A 25,936-nucleotide genomic window follows, 5' to 3' on the forward strand; every position below is an offset into this window, starting at 1 on the left:
AAATTAATGTAATTCTAGATGACAATGACCAAACAAGCAGTTTGTTGGAATGCTACAAACACTTGTACGTACACATACATGTCATGGGATTACATGAGCTTTAATTGATATTCAGGGGTCAGCTGACCAGTTCCAGCAGGGTGGCTGGGGACATGGAAAGCAGCCACAAAGAAGGCAGATGTTGTGTGATGAGGTGCTACTGGTGTTTACCTGAATTTGGTTTTACACCAAGATCTGTAGAAGTCACATGCCTCACATCTTCTGGAGGCATTGAGTTCCATCAGCTCAAGTGATATTTTGTAAGAATATAGCTCTTTAAGTGATGCTTTGAAGTTACACTTGGGCATGAGAAGAAAGGGGCTACTTTTAGAGAATTAGAAATCCATTCTAGCTTTTTTCAGTGGGATTCAAAGCCTGTCTACTAAAAAGCTATCAAGTGCTTCCTTTCCCACTCCACAATTAAGTGTCATTGATGTGACTTTCAATCCTGTGGTGCTGACAGAACCACAAGGTGTTGTCTAACACCTTTTCACCCATGTCTGTGGAAGGAAGATGTTAGAAGGTATGTCTGTATGAAGGAGTGGAGCATAGTTCTGAGATTCCAGAGCTGGTGGGGACACTCCCGGGCCACGTGGGAGCTTAGGTCCCAAATCCTGCTGGCTGGAGTCATGCAACAGGGCATCTGGAACAAGGTTTATAAAACTGAGTGCAGTGCCTTGTGAACACAGACTGCTGTGGGACCTGAGCCATATAATATCCATTTACCTTCCTTCATCTTCATAGCATTTCTGTGAACATAATTAAGTATTTTCAAGCTGAAACCAGGGCAGGTTTACATTAAGGGGTTCTCTCTAGTTCTCTCTTGCTCCTTTAAGGCTCTGTTTGAAATTTTTTCATGCTTATGCAGCAGGGAACATCCCTAACATTCTGGATAATCTGGCTTTCAGTGCCAGTGAAAAAGCAGAGTCTGACCCTTGCATGAGTGGTCACATGGTGATCATTCATCTCTCTAATGAGAAAAAGAACATTCCCCCTAATCTGCTGTCTGTTTTCCATTCCCTCCTGGTCACCTCCTTTTCTGCATTGCACAAGAGCAGGATTATGGCTGAAAGTAATTTCTTTATAACTTGTTGGAAAGAAAAAAATCTAGAAGAAGTCTATAAGTAGCTGAAATCTGACTGATTCAGGGTAATGGCTTCATGTGTACATATACATACACATGAAGTTTGATGGCTGAAGTTTGATGGCTAAATTTTGATCTTGCCAGGATCACACATATATGTATCTGTGTGTGTATGTATGTACATATACACCTCAGGCTCTTTTGCAGTAACACTTTGTAATAATTTCCATTTAATACACGGGCAGGACCACATGACAGAGGGTGTAGTTCAAGGCAGAAGCTCCCTTACACCTCTGTCAAACAGAAACCTTTATGGTAGGAGTGCACAGATATGTCACAGATATCTGTGACATTGAACTTGGTGTCTTTGATCTTAGTCCCAAATGTGCATGGTGAGTGAGATAAGCCATTATATAGCCAGAACAGTGGTCAGGGATGACAATTAGCCAGTCATTCCAATACTGAGGTGGTTACAGCTGAATAAGAACACAGCTTGGAAGCAGGTGGATAGAAACTAAGAAAAAACTTCATTAAAATGGAGGAGATGAGCTGGGAAAAAAAATGGGGGAGAAAACCCCCTTACTTAGGAAGCTGCTGCAAGAAGTTTAACAAGTTAGGGACTTTTCCAGGAGTGTGAAAGTCATTTGAGGTGAGTTCTCACTGAGAGAGGCCTCATTGTGATCTCTTCTAATGTTCTCATGCTATTGCCTACATAAGGAAAGACTCAGACATGGTGAGCACAGCATTACACATCTTTCATTAGACCAGATTGTTTCTATGGGATTGGGTTTTTTTAGTGTGGGTATGGGATTTTTTTTTGGGGGGGGGGGGGGAGTTGGTTTCTTTATGTTTTATTTTTGGTTGTTTTTGTTGTTGTTGTTTTTGGGGGGTTTTGTTTTATTTTGTTTTCTGAAAAATTCTCTGCCCATGCCCAGAAAAGCCTGCTGAAATTTCTAGGAAGTGTGAGCACTTTGTAGGACAGCTGCCTATGGGCATGAGAGAACAAGGAGAGCCTGCCAGTTTTTGTTTCTAGAAAGATCCTTCTAGCTACTGTTGTCATTGCTATTCTCTTCTCTTTGACAGCAAGGGCAAATATGACCATGGCTCTGACTCCTGGGCACAGAGCAGTCTGCCTGCATCCCCACACTCCAGTGGCTTCATGCCATTAACCTAATTGTATCAGACATTGGAACCAGTGAAGCCTTTAACTTATATCTCTGGCTGATAAAGCAACATTAAACTTTGTAAAACTCAGCAAGCCAAAAAAGTTTTCTGCAGACACCTTTATTAGTAATTAGATTAAGGAACAGATTGTGAATCTACTGAATCTGGTGCATGTCTAGGCAGCAGTTGTCTTATAAAAAGAGGAAAAAAAATCAGCAATTTGGCCCATTAAATGAATGTTCACATGACTGTCTTATAACTATAGATTAAAATAAAACTGAAATCAATTCTGGATTAAAGTTATAGTTATCAGACTGGCATTCTCATCTCTTCACATATAGCAGCTTCGACTCTGTCTGTGTGGATTTTCCACTTGCAAAATCTCAGCCATCTGCAAATCACAGAAAACCGAAAATTATTAGTATGACAAAAAAGATGCTGTATATAGAAGCTCAGTATATATTTATTATTTACAGTTTTCCATTCAATGAACACAATTCCCACCACAACAGGCAGTGATGCAATAGTGACATCATCCATAAATCAGTACTGATACTGCTGAGAATGAGCCTTTTGCTTTTTCCCCCAAATGGCTTTCAGAGTAATTGGCACTTATAGAGACACTGGCAATCTGATGTGTGTTTCATTTCAGATATTAATTCAGAGTGTTGTCAGATAGTGTACCTACTCATGATTCCTATCAGTTGAGGTTTTGTGTTTTCTTTCTTTTCTTCCATCCAGCTATAGCTTCTTCCTTTCCTTGTTACCATATAAACTGTGATATATATGAGCTGGATAGCTGGATATTGTCGTTTCAGTCTATTGTCCTGTAGTGCTCAAGTTCTGTCAAGCTTAGCCATAAGCTCCAGCTGGTGTGGGACCATGTTGTAACCCAGGGAATGAATGGGAATGTGTAGGCAAAGAAACCATGACCAAGTCCAAGATTTTTCATCCATTTCAGTTATAATTATCTCCAGTGTAATCTGTGGTTACATAAATCAAACAATTTTCCAGGGAAAGTAAAGTTTTTGGAGTGTTAGATACACTACCTGTAAACTTTAAATAGTTTATTCCACAGGGAGAACTGCTATGTGGGGTGGTCTAGCTCATAAACATAAGGCATCCCTCTTCCTGCAATGAGCAACAGTATTGCCTATCATAATGCAATTGCTTCACAGAGATGGTATTTCTTCCCCCTTCCGCCCAAATACCCAAAAAAGACAACCAATAAAACCAAGCAGCACTATAAAAAATATTGACTTAAATGAACAGAAGGGATTAATTACATCTAGAGCAATGACAGCACAATTCTTATCCCAGGCAGAGCTCTAGAGGGAAGAGCTGCCACCCAAGAGAAAAGAGCTGCTTGTGAAGCCTATAAGAGTATTGATTCTGCTCTCTGTGTTACACACAATCCATTTACAAATGGCAATATGAAATTTCCAGCTATTTTATAACAAAAACAAATCCATAGTGGTTTTTTTTTTTCCCTAACCTGTACCAATATGTGCTAGTGTGTACCAAATCCTTGACTTCAGTGAATGTGAGTAAATCCCTTGAATTATCTTGTCCATACCAGCTCAGGGCCCAGCCTTTAAGAGATGTGCCTGGACTGTTGGATGGAACAGGACCATGTCCCTGTGCAATCATGACCAGATTGTGACAGCCCACACCGGCTATGTGCTTTTTGGCAATTTTGGCTTGTAGCCTCTGGAGCCCCACTAAACAGTGCACATCACAACCAGGGCAAGAGCACAGTCTTTCCAGCTGGCTTAAAAGGTAAACTCAGATATTCTGGGGGGAAAAAGAGAATTTATTTAGGTAGATGTCATCCATGTTACCCTCAGAGGTGGGGGTGAGACCTTTCACTATCTGATGCTCCTGCACAGATGTAGATGCATAACATCTAATGTATACTGAATGCTAATTCTAATTCTGAATTCATCACCACTACAGAAATTACAGCTGTGGCACTATGTGTGGAAACAGTTGACATACAGCAAGATTATGTCAGATACCTGTGCTTTTATTAAAAAAATAATGAAGAGCAAGAAAAAAGGAGCTTTCTGTGGGCTTATAAAACTAAGGACTAATGATACATGAGCATTAGAAATTCTTCTCACAAATGGTCTTCTGATTCTCTAAGCAAATTTCTATAAACTAGGTTTTCTGTTTGCTCTGTCCAAGTATTGAAATGAATTTGCTGTCTTCTAAAGCAGTGGAGTTCTCAGCATCTGGCTTGGCATTAGAGAGCAGGAATATCTGCCATTGATCTCATTGATATTGGCTAAGAGCCAGCAGGAGTTTTCTGCAGAAGCAAATCCTGAGTTCATAATTGTGAGTATTCAGCAGTTCATATCCCATTACTGAGAGCTACTTCCTCAGTTAGAGAATATTCCCATGAGAGCCATGCATCCTAAGCACCTTGAATGCGTAACATAAAAATTCACATTTCGCTTCTCTGAAATAAGACATAAAAAATATTCATTCATGAGAAACATTTTGCGAGCAATTTCTTATAGCAACCAGTGAAAACTCACTCTTCGTTTTTGTGGTGCTTGCAGACAGAAACGTTGTGAGGAAAATTGAGTGTATAGCTCCTGTTTATGTTATGCCCTGGGAACTCAGGGCTGCTCTGGGGACTTCAGTGCAAGCCCAGCTGGGAACCACCAGGGATTGCCTCCTGTGCTGAGACTGGAGGGAAGCAGTCATTTTGTTCTCTTCCCTTTTTTTATCCATGGCCAATCCTATCTATCTTCATATCACCTGTACAGATACAGCTGTAGTGCTCTCTGCAGTTTTGTCTAAGAGTACCACCGCACCTGGGAGGTTTGTACAGTTTTATACCTTCCGTGTACGAGCTAAAGAAATGTCTTAGCCCAGAGAATATTGTTGTTAGTGCAGGTGAAGATCCGCGTCCCGGGGAAGCTCGTGTGTGCAGTGGCGCAGCCGGGAGTCAGACGCGGAGACTCCGGAGGGCGAGGCTCCCATCTAGCGGTGAAACTGATCGGCAAAGGAGCCGACCTCGGGAGCGAGCCCTGCCGAGGCCCTGCGAGCATCCTCCCTCGTGTTCCAAACCATCAGGAGACTGACTCAGGAGAAGAGAAAAACGGTGGGAAAAGCCAGGCAATCCCCAGCATCTCTGTAGTTTGGGACAAGCAGCTCAATTCTGGCAAGAAGGGAACGCAGCTCTCTAGGGTGGGTGTCGTCTTTGACTGGTGGACATTCTGCAGATGTTCTGGCAGTAGCTGAGGTGCTGTGAGCTGACCCACAGGCTCAGGAAAGGCAGAAAGCAAAGCCTGGTCTCTGCACAGTAACCTTTTTCAGAAAAAAAAAAAAAAAAGAATTTTTTTCTCTGTCATGTAGAGCAAGGAGAAAACATAATCACTTCTGGCAGGATGCGCCAATGAAATGGAATAAATAGAGCACTTCTTGGAAAATATGACATTATAAGCTCCACAACAGCAGTCAACTTTGCAAAGAGGTCTGTGACCTTGTGAAGGTTGGTTTCGTGAGGGTGGCCTACCTATTTCCCCTTGAAACCACCTCAATTTTCCCTCAAAACCTCACCCAGACACCGCAGAACAATTTTTTATATCCACAGGCACATATCCAGGCAAACTGTGAAGAAATTTAAGTGCATATTTCATAAGCACATCAATAACCATAACCATATTGACTATGCAAAAAAATGAAGAACAGTGACACTTGAGTGATAAAAGATAGTGTTCTGCATACTGTTGAAGTCAATAAGGTGAACTGAAGTGAATTAAATTGAAATATCAACTCAGCTTCTGCTGCCTCATGTTTTCAGACAATTGGATTTCTTTTTATGCAAGGAGAATTATAGATGATAGATTGCAGCTCATTTCCACTGCAGCAATTTTTTCTGGATGTTCCTGCTGTATCTGCTTAGCCCCAGTGGATATGTTGAAGATCCTCCATGAAGTCCTTGCTGAGTGTTTTGACTCACAAGTGCAGTGACCTAAGCTTGCTGCCAGCTCTGACAGCTATTTGATCTGTAACTTTGGCCTGTGTGTTTCTGTAACTACCACAGTTTCCTTGAGATGCTTTTTCTGAATAATGGTTTTAGAAAAAAAAATCACAAGACAAATGCTGGCTGCCTCAGTCCTTGCCACTCTGGCTGTCCCTTTCATTTTGTGCTGATGCTCAGATTACAGACCTGTACGACTCAGCTGTTCCAGTTCACCAGGGTTCACATGAATATTTCCTTCTGTTTCAGTTAACCTAGTTTCACTCCCTCCTGCCTGACCTGGAGGTCACAGAGAAAAACACATCAAGCATCTCCATGTTTTGCCCACCTTGGGCCAAAGGCACACATCCTGCCACATTTCAGGGCACAGGAATAAAAAATTTCCATATTCCTCTGAACACAGACTAAGTTGATTTGCAACCTTTGTGAATTTAACAGGTATCTTAGCCTGGAAAGTGTAATTTGGCTTTGCAAATTACTGCAAACACCTTGCCAAGCTGCAAACTCATTTCACCATCCATGACCACCTGTGCCTATGTCTCAGTGATTTTCTGACCTGGCTGAAATCTAACTTTGTGAAGACTTTCCAGGTTGTTTTAAGAATATGAGTAGATAACAATTAAATTGTTTTTGTCTTGCTTTCTTCAGTATTATTGATTAGCCATGTCAAAGGTGGACCCACTGCAAGCAATACCTACACCAGCGACTCATCAAGTGTGTGCAAGTTGCTGAAGGGCTTCATGCAGGCTTTTTGAATCTAGATACCCAAAAGCAGCCACCCTGTACCCAACAGGCTGGCAGTGGGCCACTTTGCAACTTCTGCGCAGCCCCTGCTTCAGTATGATATTTTTCCTCTCGTATTTAGATCCCACATCATAGATCAGCTACTCTGGAAGAAGGGATTGATTGACTGGAAGTTCCTCAGAGGATCCAAATGAACTCCCTTTGCCCCTGCAAATAGCCACACCTGTGTATATTTCTTGACTATTCTCAGGGGGTATAGGGGAAATGGTCTGAAGTTTAGCTTGGAAGTGGTAGGTAAGGCTGTGGAGCCACCTCTTCTTCTCTTTCCCCAGTCCTTTAAATGTGTCTTAATACAGACTGGCTGTGTTACAAGGACAGTGGAAGGTTGGGTAGGTGGGAAAAGTAGAGTAGAGGCAAAAGTAGAGGCAAAAGATCAAATTATCCAAGGAGAAAGAATTCATGTTTACCAGCTACCACATTTTATGTTAAAACTGGCAAATGTGAAAGAAAAACATGGAATCTGATTTCGTCGGCTTCTTTACTGACCGCTCAGAGAGAGGCAACAAAAACTGCTCCTAATAACCTGCTTAATAATTACCCTGCTTATTTTGGGTTGCTTCTCCTCAGGGAGCTACTTATTATCAGTAAAACATTTCCATTCTCATGGTGCATGGAGCAATGCCAGCAGTTGCTGGAGCAGGTGGCTGGTGAGGGACCCTCGTGGTAGTGATGGTGTTGTAGGATTTGGTTCTTGTAGGGTGTCACTGCAGGTGTAGCTGCTCCCTGCTGGAAGGGCCCTGGCTGGCTCCTTGTATTCCTTAGCACAACCAAAGTTGCTTCACTTTGGAAGTGCCTTTGCAGGTGCTGAAGGAGATGTACTAGGAGATGTGTTCAAGAAGCTTATAGCAAAGATAATAGTCCCCTTTGATTAATTATGTTGTAGCAGTGGGGACAGGGACAGGGCAGGCTGTGTTTTAGGCTATATACAGGTTTTTTTTTTCCAGGTACATTGTGATGTGAACAGAAAAAAAGTTAAGATGCAAACGCCCACTATTGGTAAGTGTTGAAGAAGAATTGGTCATTTCTTCTGTATTTCCATCTTCCCTAGAGTGCCAATGATAACTCGCTTGCACTGAGCCCCTCTTTCTCAGATATCCCAGCCAAACTGCTCCTTTTTTGCTTCTCCACTTAAATTAGCTTTGTCCTTTTTCACTGGGTTAGCAGAGCAGGAAGGAGATAATTATAAGATCCAAGAGCGCCTATGAAAAAGTCTGGAGGTGAAGGCCTTGCCTGGGAATGAGTGACGGAGTCTGGCAGCCCTGTGACTTCCAAAGACATGCTGTCCCTTTTCATTATTCCTCCCATGAACATCCTTTGTGGGAAGGATAATTGTGTATTAGAATTTAACTGGAATGAGTAACAGATGATCCAGTCAGAGATCATGACAGACAGGTCATTTAAATGTTTGTGTTTTATAAACCAATTGGAAGAACTGCTGCTTACAACCTCCATTCCTCATTGAGCTATCATGAGGGAATTTTGGCTATTTATCATATTCACCTGCCAAAGACTCCATCAATGGGTGATGGATGTGACAGGCAACAAGCTGGACATCACAATAATTCTTCAGCCATCTTGGGAACAAAGGACTCAAGAGGCGAGACAATATCTAATTCAACAAAGACTAACAAAGCTCTGAAAGGTCCTAACAGAGTTTCCACTAAAAGGACACGAATTCCTCCAACAAAACAAGCAAGGCCAACTGGTTGTTCCCTTGACCCCGTGTGACAGAAGACAAGACAAAGTTCCCTTGTCAAGCTTGTCAAAGAGATGGAGTTTTTAATGATAGCATGGTTGTTTGAGGAAACAAAAGGAAGGAGGAGGCTAGATACAGCAGGGGATAAGTGTGGTAACCTCTCACCCTCTGAAAGGCTGCCAAACAACAGCTGTAGACATAAGTCTAAAGTAGGTTGTGTTTCACTAGCATTCATCTTATTGCTTTGTTACAGAATATATGCAAAAATTTCCCCAACAACAACAACATTATTATTATCATCATAATCATCTTTTTATTTTTTTTTTAAGGATTGATATCTCATTTGTGTAATAATTTTCCGTACTTGTTACTGCACATGAATCAGCATTTCTTTATTTTCTCGTGCCTGGTAGGAATGCAGTCACTGCTTTTGTTGGTCCCAGGCTGTGCTTTATGCTGCAACAAAACCTGATCAATGTATGAAATTTTTCATGTGGCAAAAATTTAAGGAGAGCGTATGCTTTCTAAGTCAAATGGTAATACTTCGATTAAAATTTAGGTTAGATGGATAACTGATGTTCCAGATTTACAAAAAAACCTATTTGTCTTCTGTTAGGAGAGTCAATGTTGTGACTCAGCTGTTTTGACAGGTTAGTGTTGTCTGACACAGCTCAGGCATGTACCATTAAAAATCAAGATTGACAGGTGGGCAAAAAAGAGATTTCACTGCATTTTCCTCTGAATCAGCTCAAATGAAAATCTTTATCTTCAATCTCAAGAAACTGATTTCTCCACTTTAATGCCTCAAATAAGCCGTCATAGATGTTTGAAATGCATGGTATCAGAATTTATCTCCTTTCCCATACTTTGTGAACTTCCCAAAAGAGGAACAATATCAAGCAGTTCCTGACTGCAGTTTTAGGAAGGCAGAATGGACTGTTACCTCTGTGGGCTAAAAGAGCAGATATAACCATTCTTGAGAATTCTTCTTTGCTTTGTAACAAGGTCAGTTCTTCTTCCATCTTCACTTTTAGCCAGTGAAAGGTAGGAACCAGTGGTATTGCACTAATAATGGATGCTTCCTGCCAACCTCCAAAAGCACTGATGATCAGCACCTGATTTACAATTTGGAAATGCACCACCAGCTCATATTTTAAAGTATGTATGATCTTTGAACCACTAAGTGTCGTAACTACTACCATATGCAGCCAAGGATGCTAATTTTTTTTGAGAACTGAGCTGTGGTCTCAGCATGCTCTGCATTTATTGTCTTTCTCTTAAATATTTAACTGGCTGTGTGTGTGTGTGTGTGTGTGTGTGTGTGTGTGTGTGTGTGTGTGTGTGTGTCTTTGCAGAACTTCAATGAAATACATGAAATAGTCAGGGACTAGGCAGCAAAGTGTTGATTCTTGCTGTTGTGAATTACTTACTATGTTGTCCTCTGTTTTGGACTCTCAATTAGCTCTGTCCAAAGAATCTACTTTTTATGCAGCTACATAGACATGGAAGAGTTCACCAGAGGCTGACAAGTGTGCTCTAATTTCTGAGCTAGCTAAAATAGCACAAGCCTCAGTAACTTTGCTATCCACTCACATATTTTATGTGTGGAATTTTTTTTATTTAAAAGCAAAGAAGGTGTTCTCATTTAAATTTTTAAATATAATAAAATGTATTATCCTAACTGATATGATACAATAGATTGATAAAATTTTGTGATAGAAAAAGAATACGTTGACATCTACAGTTAATCAAAGATTTTCTTGTTTGAAATCAGAACTTTGTTTCAAGGATGATTTGACATTTCTTTGTTTCATTCATGATGAAATTTAACCATCAAGTAAAGAGATTTTATGCATTTTGGCATGTTATTCAAGAGAAAAAATGCATTTTGACAAATAACTTATTGATAAAAATGCTTAAGTGTATTTATCTGTACATTTGATTTTATGGTTTTTTTTTCCAACTGTGTAGTTAATTTAGATAAACAAAGCACATATATTGGATTTTCTAACTTGACTTTCCTATCCAGTCATAGAGGATCGGGAGCAGATTTTTTTTTCTGCCAGGGCTAGAAAAAAAACCAACAAAAACCAGTTTTGGAAGTGATTGGGTGTTGCTAAATGGAATTTAGATCGCTGGTACCTGCAAAGAAGACAGACTTGTTGAAAGCAGTAATAGGAAAAAAAGTGACTTGAAACAAAAAACATTGAGTAAATGAAGTCAGATTCAAGTAGCCAAATGAACAAGCAAGGTGTGAGCATTGCCTTGTCAAAGCCAGTAATCTTAGATGCCATTAAATATTTAGTGTGGTCTATTTGATGAGTCTGGTCTATTTGATCTGCTTCTCACAAGCTCTTTCTTTGAGAGGTCTTTATTTATGATTTAATAGCTGTCCATGAATTTGGAACTTTGAATTAAGAGAATTAAATTTTCTTCTTCAGCTGTATGTGGCATTTGATGAGTGTCTGTGCAGAAGGAAATAATTCTTGAATAAGACCCTCACTTTTAGTTACCAGTTGTCTTAGATAACAGTAGCATATTCAGTCCACAGCAGTAACTGTGGGGAAGGGACCTGTGATCTGTGGTTGTGGCTGAATTATAATTGCCCTATTATTTACCTAAAAACGGACACTTACAGGTGCATGGGAAACAGTTTGAGTATAAATAAATGAAACACTACTCTGGAAACATTTAAAAGCAAATGTCTTAAAGGAAAATACCTCAAAAACCATTTCTAATGACATTTCTCTTCTTAGAAAACAAAGTAGAGTATATCCTTTATGTCATCCTTTAAATTTTTAAATCCATGGAGCTATTTAAATTACAGTAGATTCTCTGAAGAAAACAAATTAATATACAATAGGAGAGAAAGATTGTCTCACTGCCCATTACCAAAGCATAGAATAAAACATTCATGTCTGAAATAATTGTAAATGACCTTTTATGACTGCAAATGAAATTCTATTATATAATGCAGTTATTGTATTGCTTCATGCATTTATTAATACTTCCTTATTTTAACAACACCATGAACAATGGGAATGACACATGTGTTGGCACAGAATGAATGTGACCCAGCAAGCTTTTAAAAAAATTGGGAATGAGCATGTTTGAAATTGAGAACTCTCTTTAGAGCCTGAAAGCTTTTTCTTTTTTTTTTTTTTTTTAAATTAGTGAGATGTCAGCATATGTTTTTAGTATTCAGTTGAAGCAGGGTAGGAAAAGCTATGGCCCATATGAAATGTTTTTCAAATGCAGTGCATATGATCAGATTTATTCTTCACAGGTGTACCTTTTCCTGTGGTTTCATCAACAGAACCTTGGGGAGTTTTCTGGTTCATTGGTTGGTTCTGTTTTTTTCTTTGCCCTGTTGCTATTTATAAACCCAGGTGAGTTTATAAATCAATCTGCAATTGAAAGATAATCTCTGATACTATAAGCAGTTTCTCAGTGGAGTTCCCCTTGATTTCCCACTGATTTTCTTGATTTATGGGTTTTCTGACTAAGAGAACTAAGAGGCTTTAGAGTGCTCCGAGGCTCACTGCTAGGGTATCATGTCTATAAACAAAGACCATAATCCCATGTAGCAAATCTATGTACATTTTTATCAGGGTTATTCTGGAAAAAAAAATCTCAGTTTCTTAACTTGGTAAACAAGTTCCCTGAAATGGCTGTGACAGATATTTATGTCCCTCACTCAGGACAGAGTATTTAAACCCCCTTACAGCCTTTTGTTCTGAAAAGGAAATCAATATGTAGATGGAATTATTATTATTACTATTATTGTTAGTATTGATGACCCGAAACTTTATCTCAGGCAGGTAAATCTGGTGAGAAAGCTCATATTTTTTTCACTGTTCTAATGATCTATGCTAGCATAAAGTCCACTTAATCTCTTATCTAGCTGGAGGATTGAGTAAACCTTTAGAGAGAATCAATAATGGAATATTTCTGTACAAGTACTAGATACCAAACAGCTGACTGTATTTCAGAACAATCTCTAGGCTGCTTTCAGCTGCAATGGGAATTGCTACTATTAGAAGGCAGAAAAAGTGGCAAAACTGGTTTGCCTCAATTCTTAGTTGTTATAAGTACATACTAACTTAAGCTATAAATAAAAGGAACATTTTGAGATGGTTGTGGTTGATGTTTAGTGTCCAGTTTTCAGAGTTCCCAAAGCAATAGGCACAAATTTATGTGCCAAGCTGTCTTTCCTGTTGAGATCCTGCACATCTTGGGATGCCTCAGCCTCCAATTAGCACTTCCAGAGGCATTAGAAGAAATTTGCTCAATGGTGTTTGCAGGGTGATATCTATTTGGTTTGAAAATAATTAATTTTTCTCAAGCAGTCAATGCTTGGGTGGGATCAGCTATGAAAACTCTTTTGAACAAACTCTTTTGAAAACCCTTTGGAGTATGTCTGCTTGCTTTTAAATTGTTGTTGATTGCCTCAGTTCACTATCTGCTTATCTCCAAAGCATACATCACGTGGACACACAGTCACAAATACTAGCCATGCCTCCAGCATGCCAATAAAAGTCAAAGTTTCTCAGTTCCTTCAGCCAAAAACCAACCATCAAACTTGCTCTATTAAATGTTCTTGCACCAATCTAGGAGGACAACTAATGTGGAAGGATACAAATTCTTGTGTTCCTCTGAAACATTTTGCCAGAAGAGTACTTTGGAAGAGTGTTTTATTTTACAGCATCCCTTACACAGGACATCTTTGTATTGAGTGTAACAGAGCCTGACATCTGAATCCGCTGGGCTCCTGGCAGCGCCGAGCTATCAGGTAGCTGCAGCCATCTCCTGGTTACTGCCAGGTGAAGCCCAGAGCCACTTCTTTCAGCAGCTGGACTCCACTCGACAGGAACTACTCCTCTCCACCCAGACTTTGGCCCTGTGGAGGCCGATTCCAGCCGGCTCTTCCCGAGCATCCCCCGCGGCGGTCGGGAGCGGATCAGCACCACGGCCAGCGCCCCCGGCCGCCCGCAGCCGCGCCCCGGGAACCCAAAGGAGCGCAGGAACCGCGGGAGAGGGAAGTCCTGCCTCCGTGCTGATGCTTTTTATGGGGACCAGACACCAAACGAAAGGTCAAAGCATGCTGTTTGACCTCCTCAGCTATATTTTAAACCGAGGAGAGGATAAAGATCTTTCACAGAAACAAATGGAATAGAAAAGACATTTCTGGGTTACCATCATGCTTCTCACAATGTTAGACTGAAAACAATTGGTGCAGCCACGGGGATTTTTTTCCCTTCTCATAACAGTAAGTGGCAATTTGCTTGTCTGCTGAGGGCAAAGGTAACTGCTGCTGATTGCCAGATCCAGTGTGAAATTAAGGAGCTGAAAAAGTATAAAGGGGAGGAAGTGACACATTATGTTCAAAAAGATCCATTCTATATTTCACCCCAACTCCCAGCGAAGAAACGTGACAGATGACATTCCTTACAGTGATGGAGCTGGCTCTGCAGTGAGACTGATCCGCAGCACTTCCATGTATGTCCTTGGAGGTGAGCAGGAAAAAGTTAGTGAACCGCTAAAAAAGTGCAGAAGTACAACCAGCATCGACTCTTGCTTTCAGCCAAAAGAGGAAGACAGAGACTGGATGTATACTAAGACTCAGGACTGCTTGAAGTACCTGCAGGATCTGCTAGCCTTGAGGAAAAAATATCTTGAAAACATCAATAATTTGAAATCCATGCATATGGCTTCAGATTCTCCAGCATCCACAAGATCATCCAAAACTGGAAAAAAGTCATTTCTTCCACTTCCTTCCAAAGAACCTTCTAAGGTAATTTCAAAGAACTTTTGCCATATGCTTAATCTTAAGCACCAAAATCATCAAAGCTATGTCACCTGTATTGATTTTCTGCTTTACTGCTTTCAGTCAGTTGTCATTTTTCTTTTGCACCAATTTAAGTGTTGCTAAATACGTTGAGATTCTTTCTAAGCAGTGTAAAATTAGGAATGAATGAGTGGTCATGGAAAGAAATGTATATGTCTCTGTTTGAGGGGGGAAATGTTGGGAGAGAGAAAGTAGGAAAAAATTCTAAGTATGGAAAATGTTGGAAATGAAAGAGCAAGCTCTGACCTTCTACTGAAGTACCTCTGAGTCCTTCACTATGATTAGTGAAGTCCAGCTTGACTGACAAATGCAGTAATCTCTGGGTTTCCTGGCAGTCTTATTATTGACAAAATTACTTGCACAAAATAATTATAAATTCGCTGAAACAAACAGCATTTTTTTTTTCTGAGCAGTAGTGCTACATTTAGCATCAGTGCAACCTCTACTGGTAGGATGTGGGGCATGAGGAATTCTTAAGGTTTCCTTTCTCTGTTCATTAATAAGTTGGTGGGTCATGTCTAGACAGTGAAATTCTTAACCCTTTACTGTAATGAAAATACAAAAATAAAAATGGAATATCATCTTTGGTGCAGATTATTTTCATGTATCCTAGAAATAAAAGCTTTATAGGTTAGCATGTCACTGGACAGTTCAGTGGTTACCTTGACTCTGGACTTGATTCAGTGAGGACAAAACAAAGGACTGCAGCAAGTGGATTGATCTGTTTAGGTAACATGACTGCAAACAAGACTTTAACAGGAGAGTCACAGGTTATCCCATGCAGTCTTTAAGCTGGATAATAATGGGAACGGTGGGAAGAAGGGATGTCGGGCTGAAATTACTGATTAGGCCAGGTTGACGTTACATAATGTTGCTGCCATATTTAGATGTTCTGTCACAGAGCAGAGTGTCAGAATGGTTTGTGAACTTCTGAGATGTGCTGCGGAAAATACTGCTTAAGAAAAACACCAAAGCTTAACTTGTTTTTTGGCAAACAATTGGATTGCCCACAGTCTGAGGCTAAGAATGCTGTCATCTGACTTTGGCCCTGTGAATGAACAGTCCTGGTAGTGACTGGCATGCTCACTCCATCACCCATCCCCTTGGAAACAGACAGGAACACCAGCAGAGTATTCTTGCCAACACAAATGGCAGAGTCACAGCTGCACACCTCTGGCTTCGTAAAAATTAGAGAGAGGTCAAGAAGCCTTTTACACAATTCAGACTATTCTTCCTAGCTACACATTTTATGTCCACAGATTGCAAAGTTTGTGTTATCACCAGGCTTGAATTGTTTTGTCCCAGGCTACCTGCTCTTATTAAATTACTTATCAGTGGGAATTCACTTCTTTCTCTAACCTGCTGCATGATTTATAGGAAGGTAATTTGTCCAGACAAACCTGTCCCCATGGGAGTTTTGATCCAAAGATCCCTGGGTCCTGGGATCTCACTATGGATTCAAAATGTGCCACTTGTGTCTAGTGGAAAAAAAGAAGAGAGGTGGGTCACATGTGGGGAGCACATTGACATGTCTTTAAAATGCCTTTTAACCAATAAGGGCTTAGTCATAATAGCAGTCACTATTTCCAGTAGATGTGTGGTAGCAGCTATCTTTTAACACTTCTCAGGATGTCAATCAACCCATAATGTCAGGAGGGGAATCAGCTAGTTCATCTCTCTGCCTCCACAGCACAGGGAACAGGCTGGTCCTTCAGAGGTGTGACATGGCATGCATCCTTTTCTCTCATTGAAACCCAGGGTAGCAATTTTCTGAGCTGGTATTGCAGCCTGACACTATACCTGACTTGGACCAGCAAGGAAAATATATGTCCCTTCATTAGGTAGAGCCTGGCAGGAATTATTCATCCCATTTGTACCTTCAGAATCCCTAACCCAGGTTTTATGACTGCTTCAGCATTTATAGATAGGCATTTCCTTTTTCATCAAGACAGGCTCCTAATTTTAACCTGTGTGCCTTTCCTGCGGGAATTATCACAGTGTTGAATGACTCATAATTTAGCGCACACCATCCTTTTTAATTTCAAAAAGACTTCAGCAATTTAGATCTGGATTAATTTCACCTAACCTAGGCATTTTAATAAGATGCTTTTATTAGTAACAAAGTTACCCCTCAATCCCTTTTCAGCTGAGAGAAAGAGCTGCCTGCAGAGGAGGGTTCAGCCTACTTAAGGCCTGACTCATCTTCTGAAGCTACTGGAGCCCAGCATTAATTACAGAAGGAGCCCTGCATGACTACATTTCTAATGTGTGTCTCCTTAGGAACCTAGTGCTAGGCAGGATAAATTTGGTCATAAAGCCCAGCTGTCACTTAGCCACCCAATTAAATGGCCTGGTACATGGATTCTGAGGGATTTCAAAACACCTGGCCAGTAGTGCCCAAGTGGAAGATACTTGTTGTTGAACATGCAACAGGATGGATATTGGTTAGATATCTGCTGCCCTGCTTTCTTTGATTTCTACACTGTGGAGTAGTTTGGACCTGTGTTTATTTTCTGACAGCCTGAAATGTGGCATCAAACACATCTTTCATATAGAGTATGCTCATTAAGAAATCATTGTGCCCAACCCTTGGCTAACTATTTTCTCCTTTGTCTGATCAACAGGCATCTATGGAAAGAAAAGGCACACAGTCCAGTTCAGATGTAAGAGAAGCAATAGCCTTCTTCGACTCAGTGATTGCAGACCTGGACTCAGAGAGATGGCGGAGAGTTCCTGACGTGGATCTGCCAAATGTGGATGTCGATTTTGATGGTGCAGTATAAACCAGCCAAATATGATGGGTTTTGGGGTGCAGAGGGTAGAGGAAGGAAAGGCATGGTGACATCACATTTGTTTAATTAATTTATTTAATTAATCAGTTGTCTTCTAGTTTTGTTTCCCAAATCTAGGACCATTATATGCAATATGTGAAATTACAGTAATATGTCACTTGTTCCCTGTTGAATGGGTGCAACTATTTTATGTGCAGTCATTACATGGCAAATATAGCACGTGCAGGGTTGGAATAGTGCTTGCCTTCTGCTCAGGGCTGAACTCCACCCTTGCATTTGTATCTCAAGCTGTCTATGGAGAATTATAGAAAGTATAAATGTATTTTTTTCTTCACTTTTTTTTTTTTTTTTTTTGAGAAATGACTGGGTGACTCCTTTACAACTCTCAAAAAAGAAGTCATTTGATGATTAGGTTAAATAACTGGAGGTTTCCATCAGAAAAAAAATGAGATTGCCCGAAGAAATGAAGATGTGCCAATTTAAGGTCATCCTGTATAATCAGCAGAGGGATATAGATGTTTCTCACCTTTGCTTCAGGCTAAGGTAATTAACTGAAGCTAAGGTGATTATGGTCATTTTAGCAGTGCCCAAAGAGTATATTTGAAGGGACTAGCTCTCACATACATATTTATGCTGCAGGTGTTGGAATTCTAGATAAAATGAATCCCATCCCGAGTGATATCCTGCAGTGAAACCAGGTTTGTCTCCTGATCTTGCCCCCAGGAAGGACCCAGCAACCACCCTTGCTGTGTTCTCTCACTGTGCAGATAAAAATGTCACTGACAAGCTGTTAATCCCAGATTGTCTTCTGTCTTCCAGTTGCTACCAGTACGAGTGAACACAGTCTGCATTCAAACTGGATCCTTCGGGCTCCCCGGAGATACTCACAAGACACTGCCCAAGCAGCTAAGCAATCCCAAAGAAACAGTCAGAGGAGAACCACTGGCTCTAGGAAAAGGCTGGAAAGGCATCCCATGTACCTGCCCAAAGCTGTGGAAGGGGCATACAGCACTTTAAAATTTAAACCTAAAACACGCAAGAAAGAATGTTGAAAGAAGAATGTTCCCTCTTTGTTCCCTTTTCACTTGAAGACAGAATATATGAAATAGGGCATGTAAGACCTCAAATTTTTTCTTTTTTTTTTTTTGTTTTGTTTTGTTTTGTTTTGTTTTGTTTTGTTTTGTTTTGTTTTTTACCACTGATCCATCACTTACACTCCAGAAATGACCTGTGCAGTCACTGAAAGTTCTTCACAGGGGACGTATTTACGTATTTTAAGCCATGGCTATTCCAATGTTGGACTCATATGAGGGTTTAACTCATCAAATTTTCTGTGCCTAACAATACTGCTTTGTCATTCAGCTTGGTGGGGGGGAACTCCAGCTTGACAAGCCTTTTTTTCTAGTGCTGTTACAGAAAGCAATGATTCAGAGATTGCCTGGTGCAGTAATTTTTCTTCTGACTCCAGTACTGCAAAGCATTTCAAGGAATTCAGCAAATATTTTGGAGTTTTTGCAGAGGTGTTTCCAATGTCAGAGCAGTGAAGCAGAATTTTCTCCTTCTGTTGTTTGTGAAATTTGTACGTGCCATCATTGACTCTTATGTTCTGAGAGTATACAGCAGCACCAAGATACACTCAGTCTGCAGCACGAGCAGAAAAGAGCTGGAGTGAGGGAATCAGCGTTAGAAACTTATGTTTAGGGTAATAGTGTGCTCCAGTGTGTTTTGTACTCTGCTTGCTATTAGAAATGGTTCTGTGGTTGGATGCATCAAAATAATCACTGCACCCAAAAATGTATGCAACTTGTTTCAAATGGTTACACCACGTGCTAATTTTCATCTAACACCCAGCTGATGAATCTAGGCACCCCAGCGTTCACTAGAAAAGCTTAAAGTCATGGAGAACACTTTGTGAATAAATTGGAGCAAAGGTTGTTCTCAGGGCCAGAAGAGAACTTGCAGACAAAGCCACCACATCACCTTTAGATTATACCAAATATTTGGAATTCTGCTACTCCATCATTAAAGACAATATATCAGGATGAATGAAGTCTAGAAGTGTTTCTCTTCATCTTAAAGGGGATATGTATTCCATGTGATACTTGGAATTAATAAGACCCACGCTCTGCCTGTCAGAGCTCATACTTTGTCTTAAGAATTTGCTAAGGTGTTTGGGATCAAGCTTTTACTTACTTAGATTTTTTTTTCATCTGGCATCATTCAGCTGGTGCTGGACTATGACAGATGGATCATGGCAGCACTGGTATGACCAGCTGGTGATTTGCTAGTGTTTCCCTGTTTCTATGATCAGTAGTTTTTGTGTCCACAGGCTTGGATGAATTTCCTAAGGCACTGGCCATCAATATAGCCCATCTGATATACGAAAACCCCCATAAACCTTGTGCCCTCGCACAGAACATTTGGTAGGTGTTAATTCTTGCTGATTTGTGTTCCCAGTCCTTGGGACTAAGTTATTCAAAAGGCATTTCTGCCATGGGCTGCAAGTATATCTCTGAAGTTAATGATCTAGGCCACTTTCTGTCACAAGATAGAAAAGTGCCAAAAAACCATATGTTCCTCCATTCAGAGCTGGCATCTCCTGTTTGATGAAAGCATTTTGATTCTTTTTCTAGTGATGTTTGTGAAGCAGATGGAAGAATTGTTTCTGTAGCACTTCAGTTCTGGAGGTGCTTTTGTTGCTCTTGGCCTAGTTTGCATTCTCTTGAAAATTACCAGTTTAAATAACATAATTGATACATACTCAAGAAGAGTTTAAATTAAGGTCTGGGTTTTGTCTCCCTGCTGTTGGTGCTTTTCACAATAGTCTGTATCCTTTATATTGTGTTGCTGCCTTTGTACCTCCCCAGTTCTGTACTCTGCACCCTGAGCTGAACGCCCTTTAAACTATTCTGCCTCTGAATGTATTCATGGAGTTCCACTCAGCCAGGTGGGATAACCAGAGCACAGCTTGTTCCAAACACACCCCTAGGATCTGGCATGCCTCGAGGCTGCAGCTCTGTGTATGTGTGAGAGAAGGGGGACAGTGCTCAGAACTGTACATTTTTGGCAACTGTGCCACCCTGAAACTCCTCTCCAAACAAAATTTCATGCTGAAGTTTCCGAGGAACATTTTTACTGACTGTGTGGGCATCTTTTTGCTACTAGAACCTGCAACATGGATGGGTGCTGACAGGAAATCTCACCATCTTGTTTGAGTTACTACAACAGAATTATGCATGTGCATAATTAAAATACTGATGAGAAAAAAGAAGAAAAGAAAAGGATTCCAATGTTTTTCTGCCCTGGGCTGTGTTTCATGTTCATAGTGCCAAGGTTTTATGCATTGGAGTAACTGATCTCTTTGCTATTGTTTTAAGAATGCATTTTGATGTGCACAACCAGACTGCTTCAGCATGTGCAAAGCAAGCAGTCCTTCGCTGTAACCTCCTGTCTGTCCTTGTAAAACAGACATCTCTGATCATCTGGTTGTGATAGGGGGTGAGGGTCCCCCTGCTGTCCAGCAGAGAACCTTCAGTGTGAAATTGGGTTTGCTTTTATGAATAAGAGACAAAGTGGGGGGGCAAAATCAGATTTATAATTTCTATTTGGATTCTGTCATTTTTCTCCACTTTTCCTAAAGTTCACTTCAAGCCAGTCATCATCTTGGAAAATTCTAATTAAGTAAGTAAAATAAACCAGTTTTTCTCTGAGAACATGTTCTATCACCTTTCCCATGAATACAGGCACCTTCCTTCTTCTTCTAGCATATTAGCCCCTGTATGCTCCTCACTGAGCATGGCTCAGCTCCAACAGAGTTGTGGAGAGCAGTGCCTGCATCTCAGGGCACTCTCTGTGGAGGTGGGAGTTGAGGCTTCAAAGGTCTTGTGCTCGAGCAGCTAGCAAAGCACAGAGGGAGCAGGAGAGAGGAGAGGGGACCATCTCCATCCCAGTGTCAGCTGCCTCCTCAGAGAAGGATTTAGTGTGGATGGCAGCACCCTCTGTATCATCCCAAGACAGAGCCCTGCCCCTGCCTGGCACTGGCTCATCCTAGGCAGCTTTCTACCCAGCTTCCAGGAGCAGTTGGTTGCCCTACAAAAGTGCTTCCCATCTGGGCTGAATCATTCCCTCGTGGCTTTGCAGGAAGAGCTCTCTGCATGGACACTGAAGGGATTCTCTCTGTCGTGGCATGCCCTCTAAATGACCTTGCTGCAACCTGCAGGTGTTTTCAGGCATAGCATCCTAGAAATTAAGCAGCTACTAGAGGTGTTCTGACAGTGCCAATCACACAGAAGAGTTGTTCATGACCGGCAGAGCTCTGAGTGACCTAGATCTTTCTAAGAGATTGTTAGTGAGCCCTCTGAGTCATGCCCCCAGGCCATGGTAATGAAGGGCATTAACCAGGAGCTCTATCGATCAAGGTCACTGTGTGCCAGTGTTCCCTGCAGCGCTGATCCCCAAGAGCTCTTTCCCAGAGTGCACTGGAATAATAGGCAAGGTCTTTGCAAAAACATCTCATATTTTGTTGTTTCAAATCCAGCTCAGCTGAAGTATTAGGATATGTCAGGTCCTTCTAGCCTGTGTCATTGCTGAGTGCTAGCTCTGAAGTGGCCCTGACTACAAATTTCTGTGACAGCACATCCCCATCGGTCTTTGAGAAACTGAAGACACTGTGTACAGGAATCCAGAAACTGAGGAGAGGTGAAGTCTGTTGAAGGAATCACGTCCTGGAGGATTCAAAATAATTTTGTCTTTTTGGGTTGAGCAACTCAGTGTAATCACAATGCATGTAAGCGAGGGGAAATTGTAAGGGTCTTTGGCAGAAACAGAAGAAATATAGGCAGCTAATGGAAAGTTGGCAGCTGGACAAGATGTAAGCTCTGGTTTGAATCTTGCAGTGCCATAAAGTTACGATGAAGGCAGAAGGTGTCAGTATCGCCTCGAGTAACGCAGGAAGTCCTCCGAGGTAATGCATAGAAAAATTCATGGCTATCTGCTGCTCCAGCTTTGAGGGGGTGTATTAAAAATATTAGATTCACACCTAGTGGGTGTCTTGAAAATTTTCACAGCTGTTGGGTCAGTTTGTCATTCTGTTTGGGTAAATTTGGGAGAGTGCCTCCTGTGATTTGGTGGTGGGGCAGGCCCACAAGGAGATGAAAGCAACACGGAGCTGACCAGTCACAGCAGGCTCTGTTTAGGAGGGTTTTGCCAATTTTTGGGCCTGTAGCTCTGAATTATGCCCATGGTAAGGAGAAAACAGGCTGCACAAAGTTGGTGGAATGACTCTTTAACTATTGTGAGTTTAGCAGGTAGAAAAATGTTCTGCAAGAATTTTGAGGGCAAACCATGACAAATGAGCCCAGCTGCTTCAGACCAAACTGAGAAGCAGAAGCTAAAGCCTGTTGCTTGATTAGCAGCAATTTAGTGCATGATGACAACTTTTCTACTACTAGGCTTGTCATATTAAAATATTGTCCATCTTTTATAAGGCAACCATCTGAATGACTCAGTGACTGTGATACCCTGACTCCACACAGAAGATGAGGTAACCTATTAGAGAAAATATAAAAAGAATTTATGGAATTAAAAGTGATGTATTCCACCCTTTAATAAAAGTGAGATTGAGAAGGAAGCAAGACTTTACCAAGAAGTTTATGGCACTGACAGGGAGGCACAGCACATGACAACAAAGTAAAATAAGTGATTGAGCACAAACCTTCCACAATTAAGCGCTGGGGACTGTCACGGCATCAGCTCTTGAAGATTTCTAGACAGGTAGCTAAAATTGTGACTTGGCCACACGGTGGCAGTTCATTCCTAGCTATTCTGCAACCCTCCTATTTCTGTGAACAAGAGAACTGAAGATGAAAGTAAAAGGGAAGTTTTGTCCTGCTTCATCAAGAGACAGTCAGTGTGTGTATCTGTTATTCACCTCTGCACTCCTTACTTCCCAGGCAGTTGTTTGGCAGTTTCCAATGATCATTAGTTCTTTAAATGAGTTTACTTTTCCAGGGAGAGATTTCCTTAGGCTATAAACAGCCATGACATCACAGGGGACACTGAGACCTCAGTAAATCATGGCTGAGAGGGGGTGACCACTTGTCTTTTACTGTGGCTGGAAACAAATGGACAAAGTAATGTCATCGCTAGGAATAATGCACTCTAAGGTACAGAAAATACAAAGATGGATCAAAAAAAATAAGCAGAGGAATTTAAGATTCAGAAGTTCAGTCTTGAGATAGGTCTGAGTTAAGGATTCTGACCTGATTCTGGAGTTTCTCCCAAGGCCCAGGAGAATCAGTATATGATTTTCCCAGCTTCTTGGGGTTTGTAATGCTGTTATTCCAGAATTTACTAATCCAAGCAGTTTGGTTAGTCAAAAACTAACCTGCTCCTGCTCCTGTGTCTTCCAGGGGTATGTTTTTATTTAGGGCATGAAAGCCAATCTTCTATATTTTTTCCTCTTTTTTTATGCCAAAATACTAATTTGAAGGGGGAAAAAAGGAAGATGTCTTTGCACTGCTTATGACTACAAGTCAGCAATGGCAGATTTAGTTGGCTCTGTGGTCTCAAAATATTCAGACTAATAAGGTTCCCTGCATTAAAAAGAGCCCTGGCACTGCTCACATGCAGGCTCTCAGTCTGTGCTGGGTTGTGTCTTGATGTGACACTGGGTCCTTTTGAACTGCCAGACATGCAGCCATCATATACAGGTATTTGTGTGTGGAACAGCAAGGGAGGAAGGGGCTTGCTCAAGGATAAACAAGTTGTTCCTAAGTTAGAGCTAGCTTTAGTATCACTTCACTGAAAGAACTAATTCATAGCATTCTTACTCTTCAATAGCTTCACTTTTCAGTTTCCAATATGCAGAATTAATTTTACCACCCTCACATCAGGGATACAGATCATTGCTGTGCCAGGAAAGTGAGGGGATTGGTGGAAGGACTCTGGTGCATGCAGAGGTGACCTGCAATTGCAGTTGAATAAAGCCAAGTGGGCACACTTGGGGCAAGATTTGCACTCACCCTAAGTGGGATTTTCAAAAGGCACATAACTAGCATCAGTGGGAGTAAAGTGACTCTGACAAATGCACTGGTGCCTGACTGCTTCTGGAAAAGCTGGTCTGGAGCCAAGCTTGAGCAAACACAGCTTCACTTCTAGGAATTAAATTAGACTCATGAGAAGTCCAGAATTAGGCTAGTCTTTCTGCCTCTAAGCCTATTAACTTTAAGCCCTGGGGTTGTGTCATTCTGAGTTAGAAAGGACTGTCCCACACCTCTGTCACATTTCTGCAGTCCTTGCTGCTCTCCTCCTGCAGGGCTGGGGGTGTTACTGATCTTCCCATTTAATTTGAGCCTGAAGAATTTGTTGACAATGTTCCTCAAAGTTCAGTTACTTACAAACCCAGAATTGATATAAATGCTTTGTGAATTTGAGAAATCTTGCTGCTCTTATTCTCACACAGCTATGTCTGAGGGTTCTTGCAAGAGGCATTCAAAACTGATGTACTATTAAAAATAAAAAAAAAAGAAGACATGAAGAAGAAAAGAAAATCACATCTGCAGTGTCAGAACAGTAACAAGCAGGTGGAAGTTGGTTGCTGCAAAGAGAGCACAGCAGAAGCAGCAAGCAGGCAGTTTGACCCTGGTGAGCTTCTTCCAGAATCACTGTTTAACATGAAAATATGAGGTGAGAGAACAACAATCCAACATCAAGCTTTGAATGTCAGATAAAAATGCCAGTTTTTGTATGGTTTTCTGAAAATGCCAGTTGTCTTCCACTCAAATCTGATATGAGATCCATTAATTTCCTTTTTTTGTTCTGTCAATAGTTCAGTTATATTGGTTCTAAAAAGATAAAAAATTGCCCAGAGATTATTTTCTTGTAGCTGTCTTTAGTCACACTCTTCCTTCAAAATTTACTGTTTTCTTTATGAAAACTTGAATTATTGATGTGAAGAATTTAGGACTGGGGGTCAAAATGAGTAAAACTATTAAAAAATGAATGTACACAAAAGTGAGGGCACTGGGCGTTTTTTAGGGTCCTACTATCACACTTTAACTAACATTTAATGAGCTCTGTTTTTCCTCTTTTATTCCATGAAGTACAGTATATTAGTGTTTTCCCTTCCTTTAGTATGGATTTATCAATTCATGTCTGAAATGTCATTATAGAGACCTTTGGCAAAGAAACCTGCTAAAAACACATGCATTTGATCCTTCAGAAGAGAAGTACTGGTCCGAATGCGGATTTTTTTAATGGGGTCAAAGGGAGTTAAAACCTGATTCTGTGTGAGAAGAATTATCAATAGAATTGGGGCCCCAACAGCTCTGCAATTCACAATTATAATTAAATCTGAGCAGCTTGTGCCAAAATTCAGTGATGAGTCATATCCCCATACAGGTTGAGTGACTTGTGCTCAGCGTAAATCAGGAAAGAACTCAGAAGAGGCAGAGACATCTCTCATCGGTGGTGACAGATTCATTTGCCCATGAGATTAACAATGCCTTTACCTACT

The 25,936-nt window shown here is 40.9% G+C and overlaps 1 protein-coding gene across 1 annotated transcript; it reads left to right on the forward strand.

Moving 5' to 3' along the window:
- Nucleotides 1-14,161: 14,161 nt before the first annotated feature.
- Nucleotides 14,162-18,473, forward strand: C2H13orf42 (chromosome 2 C13orf42 homolog). The gene is made up of 3 exons (XM_063150331.1): nt 14,162-14,575; nt 17,254-17,401; nt 18,241-18,473. The coding sequence occupies exons 1-3, from the start codon at nt 14,162-14,164 to the stop codon at nt 18,471-18,473; spliced, it is 795 nt and encodes a 264-aa protein (XP_063006401.1).
- Nucleotides 18,474-25,936: the final 7,463 nt, after the last annotated feature.

The sequence above is a fragment of the Melospiza melodia genome, chromosome 2 (assembly GCF_035770615.1).
Source record: "Melospiza melodia melodia isolate bMelMel2 chromosome 2, bMelMel2.pri, whole genome shotgun sequence".
In the NCBI taxonomy this organism is placed as follows: Eukaryota; Metazoa; Chordata; class Aves; order Passeriformes; family Passerellidae; genus Melospiza; species Melospiza melodia.

What these genes read in the sequence shown, in the direction of transcription:
- C2H13orf42 (XM_063150331.1), top strand. Translation starts at nt 14,162, where the DNA reads ATGTTCAAAAAGATCCATTCTATATTTCACCCCAACTCCCAGCGAAGA. An exon ending in CTTCCAAAGAACCTTCTAAG is followed by an intron (nt 14,576 to 17,253) that starts GTAATTTCAAAG and finishes TCTGATCAACAG; the next exon opens with GCATCTATGGAAAGAAAAGG. An exon ending in TGTGGATGTCGATTTTGATG is followed by an intron (nt 17,402 to 18,240) that starts GTGCAGTATAAA and finishes TCTGTCTTCCAG; the next exon opens with TTGCTACCAGTACGAGTGAA.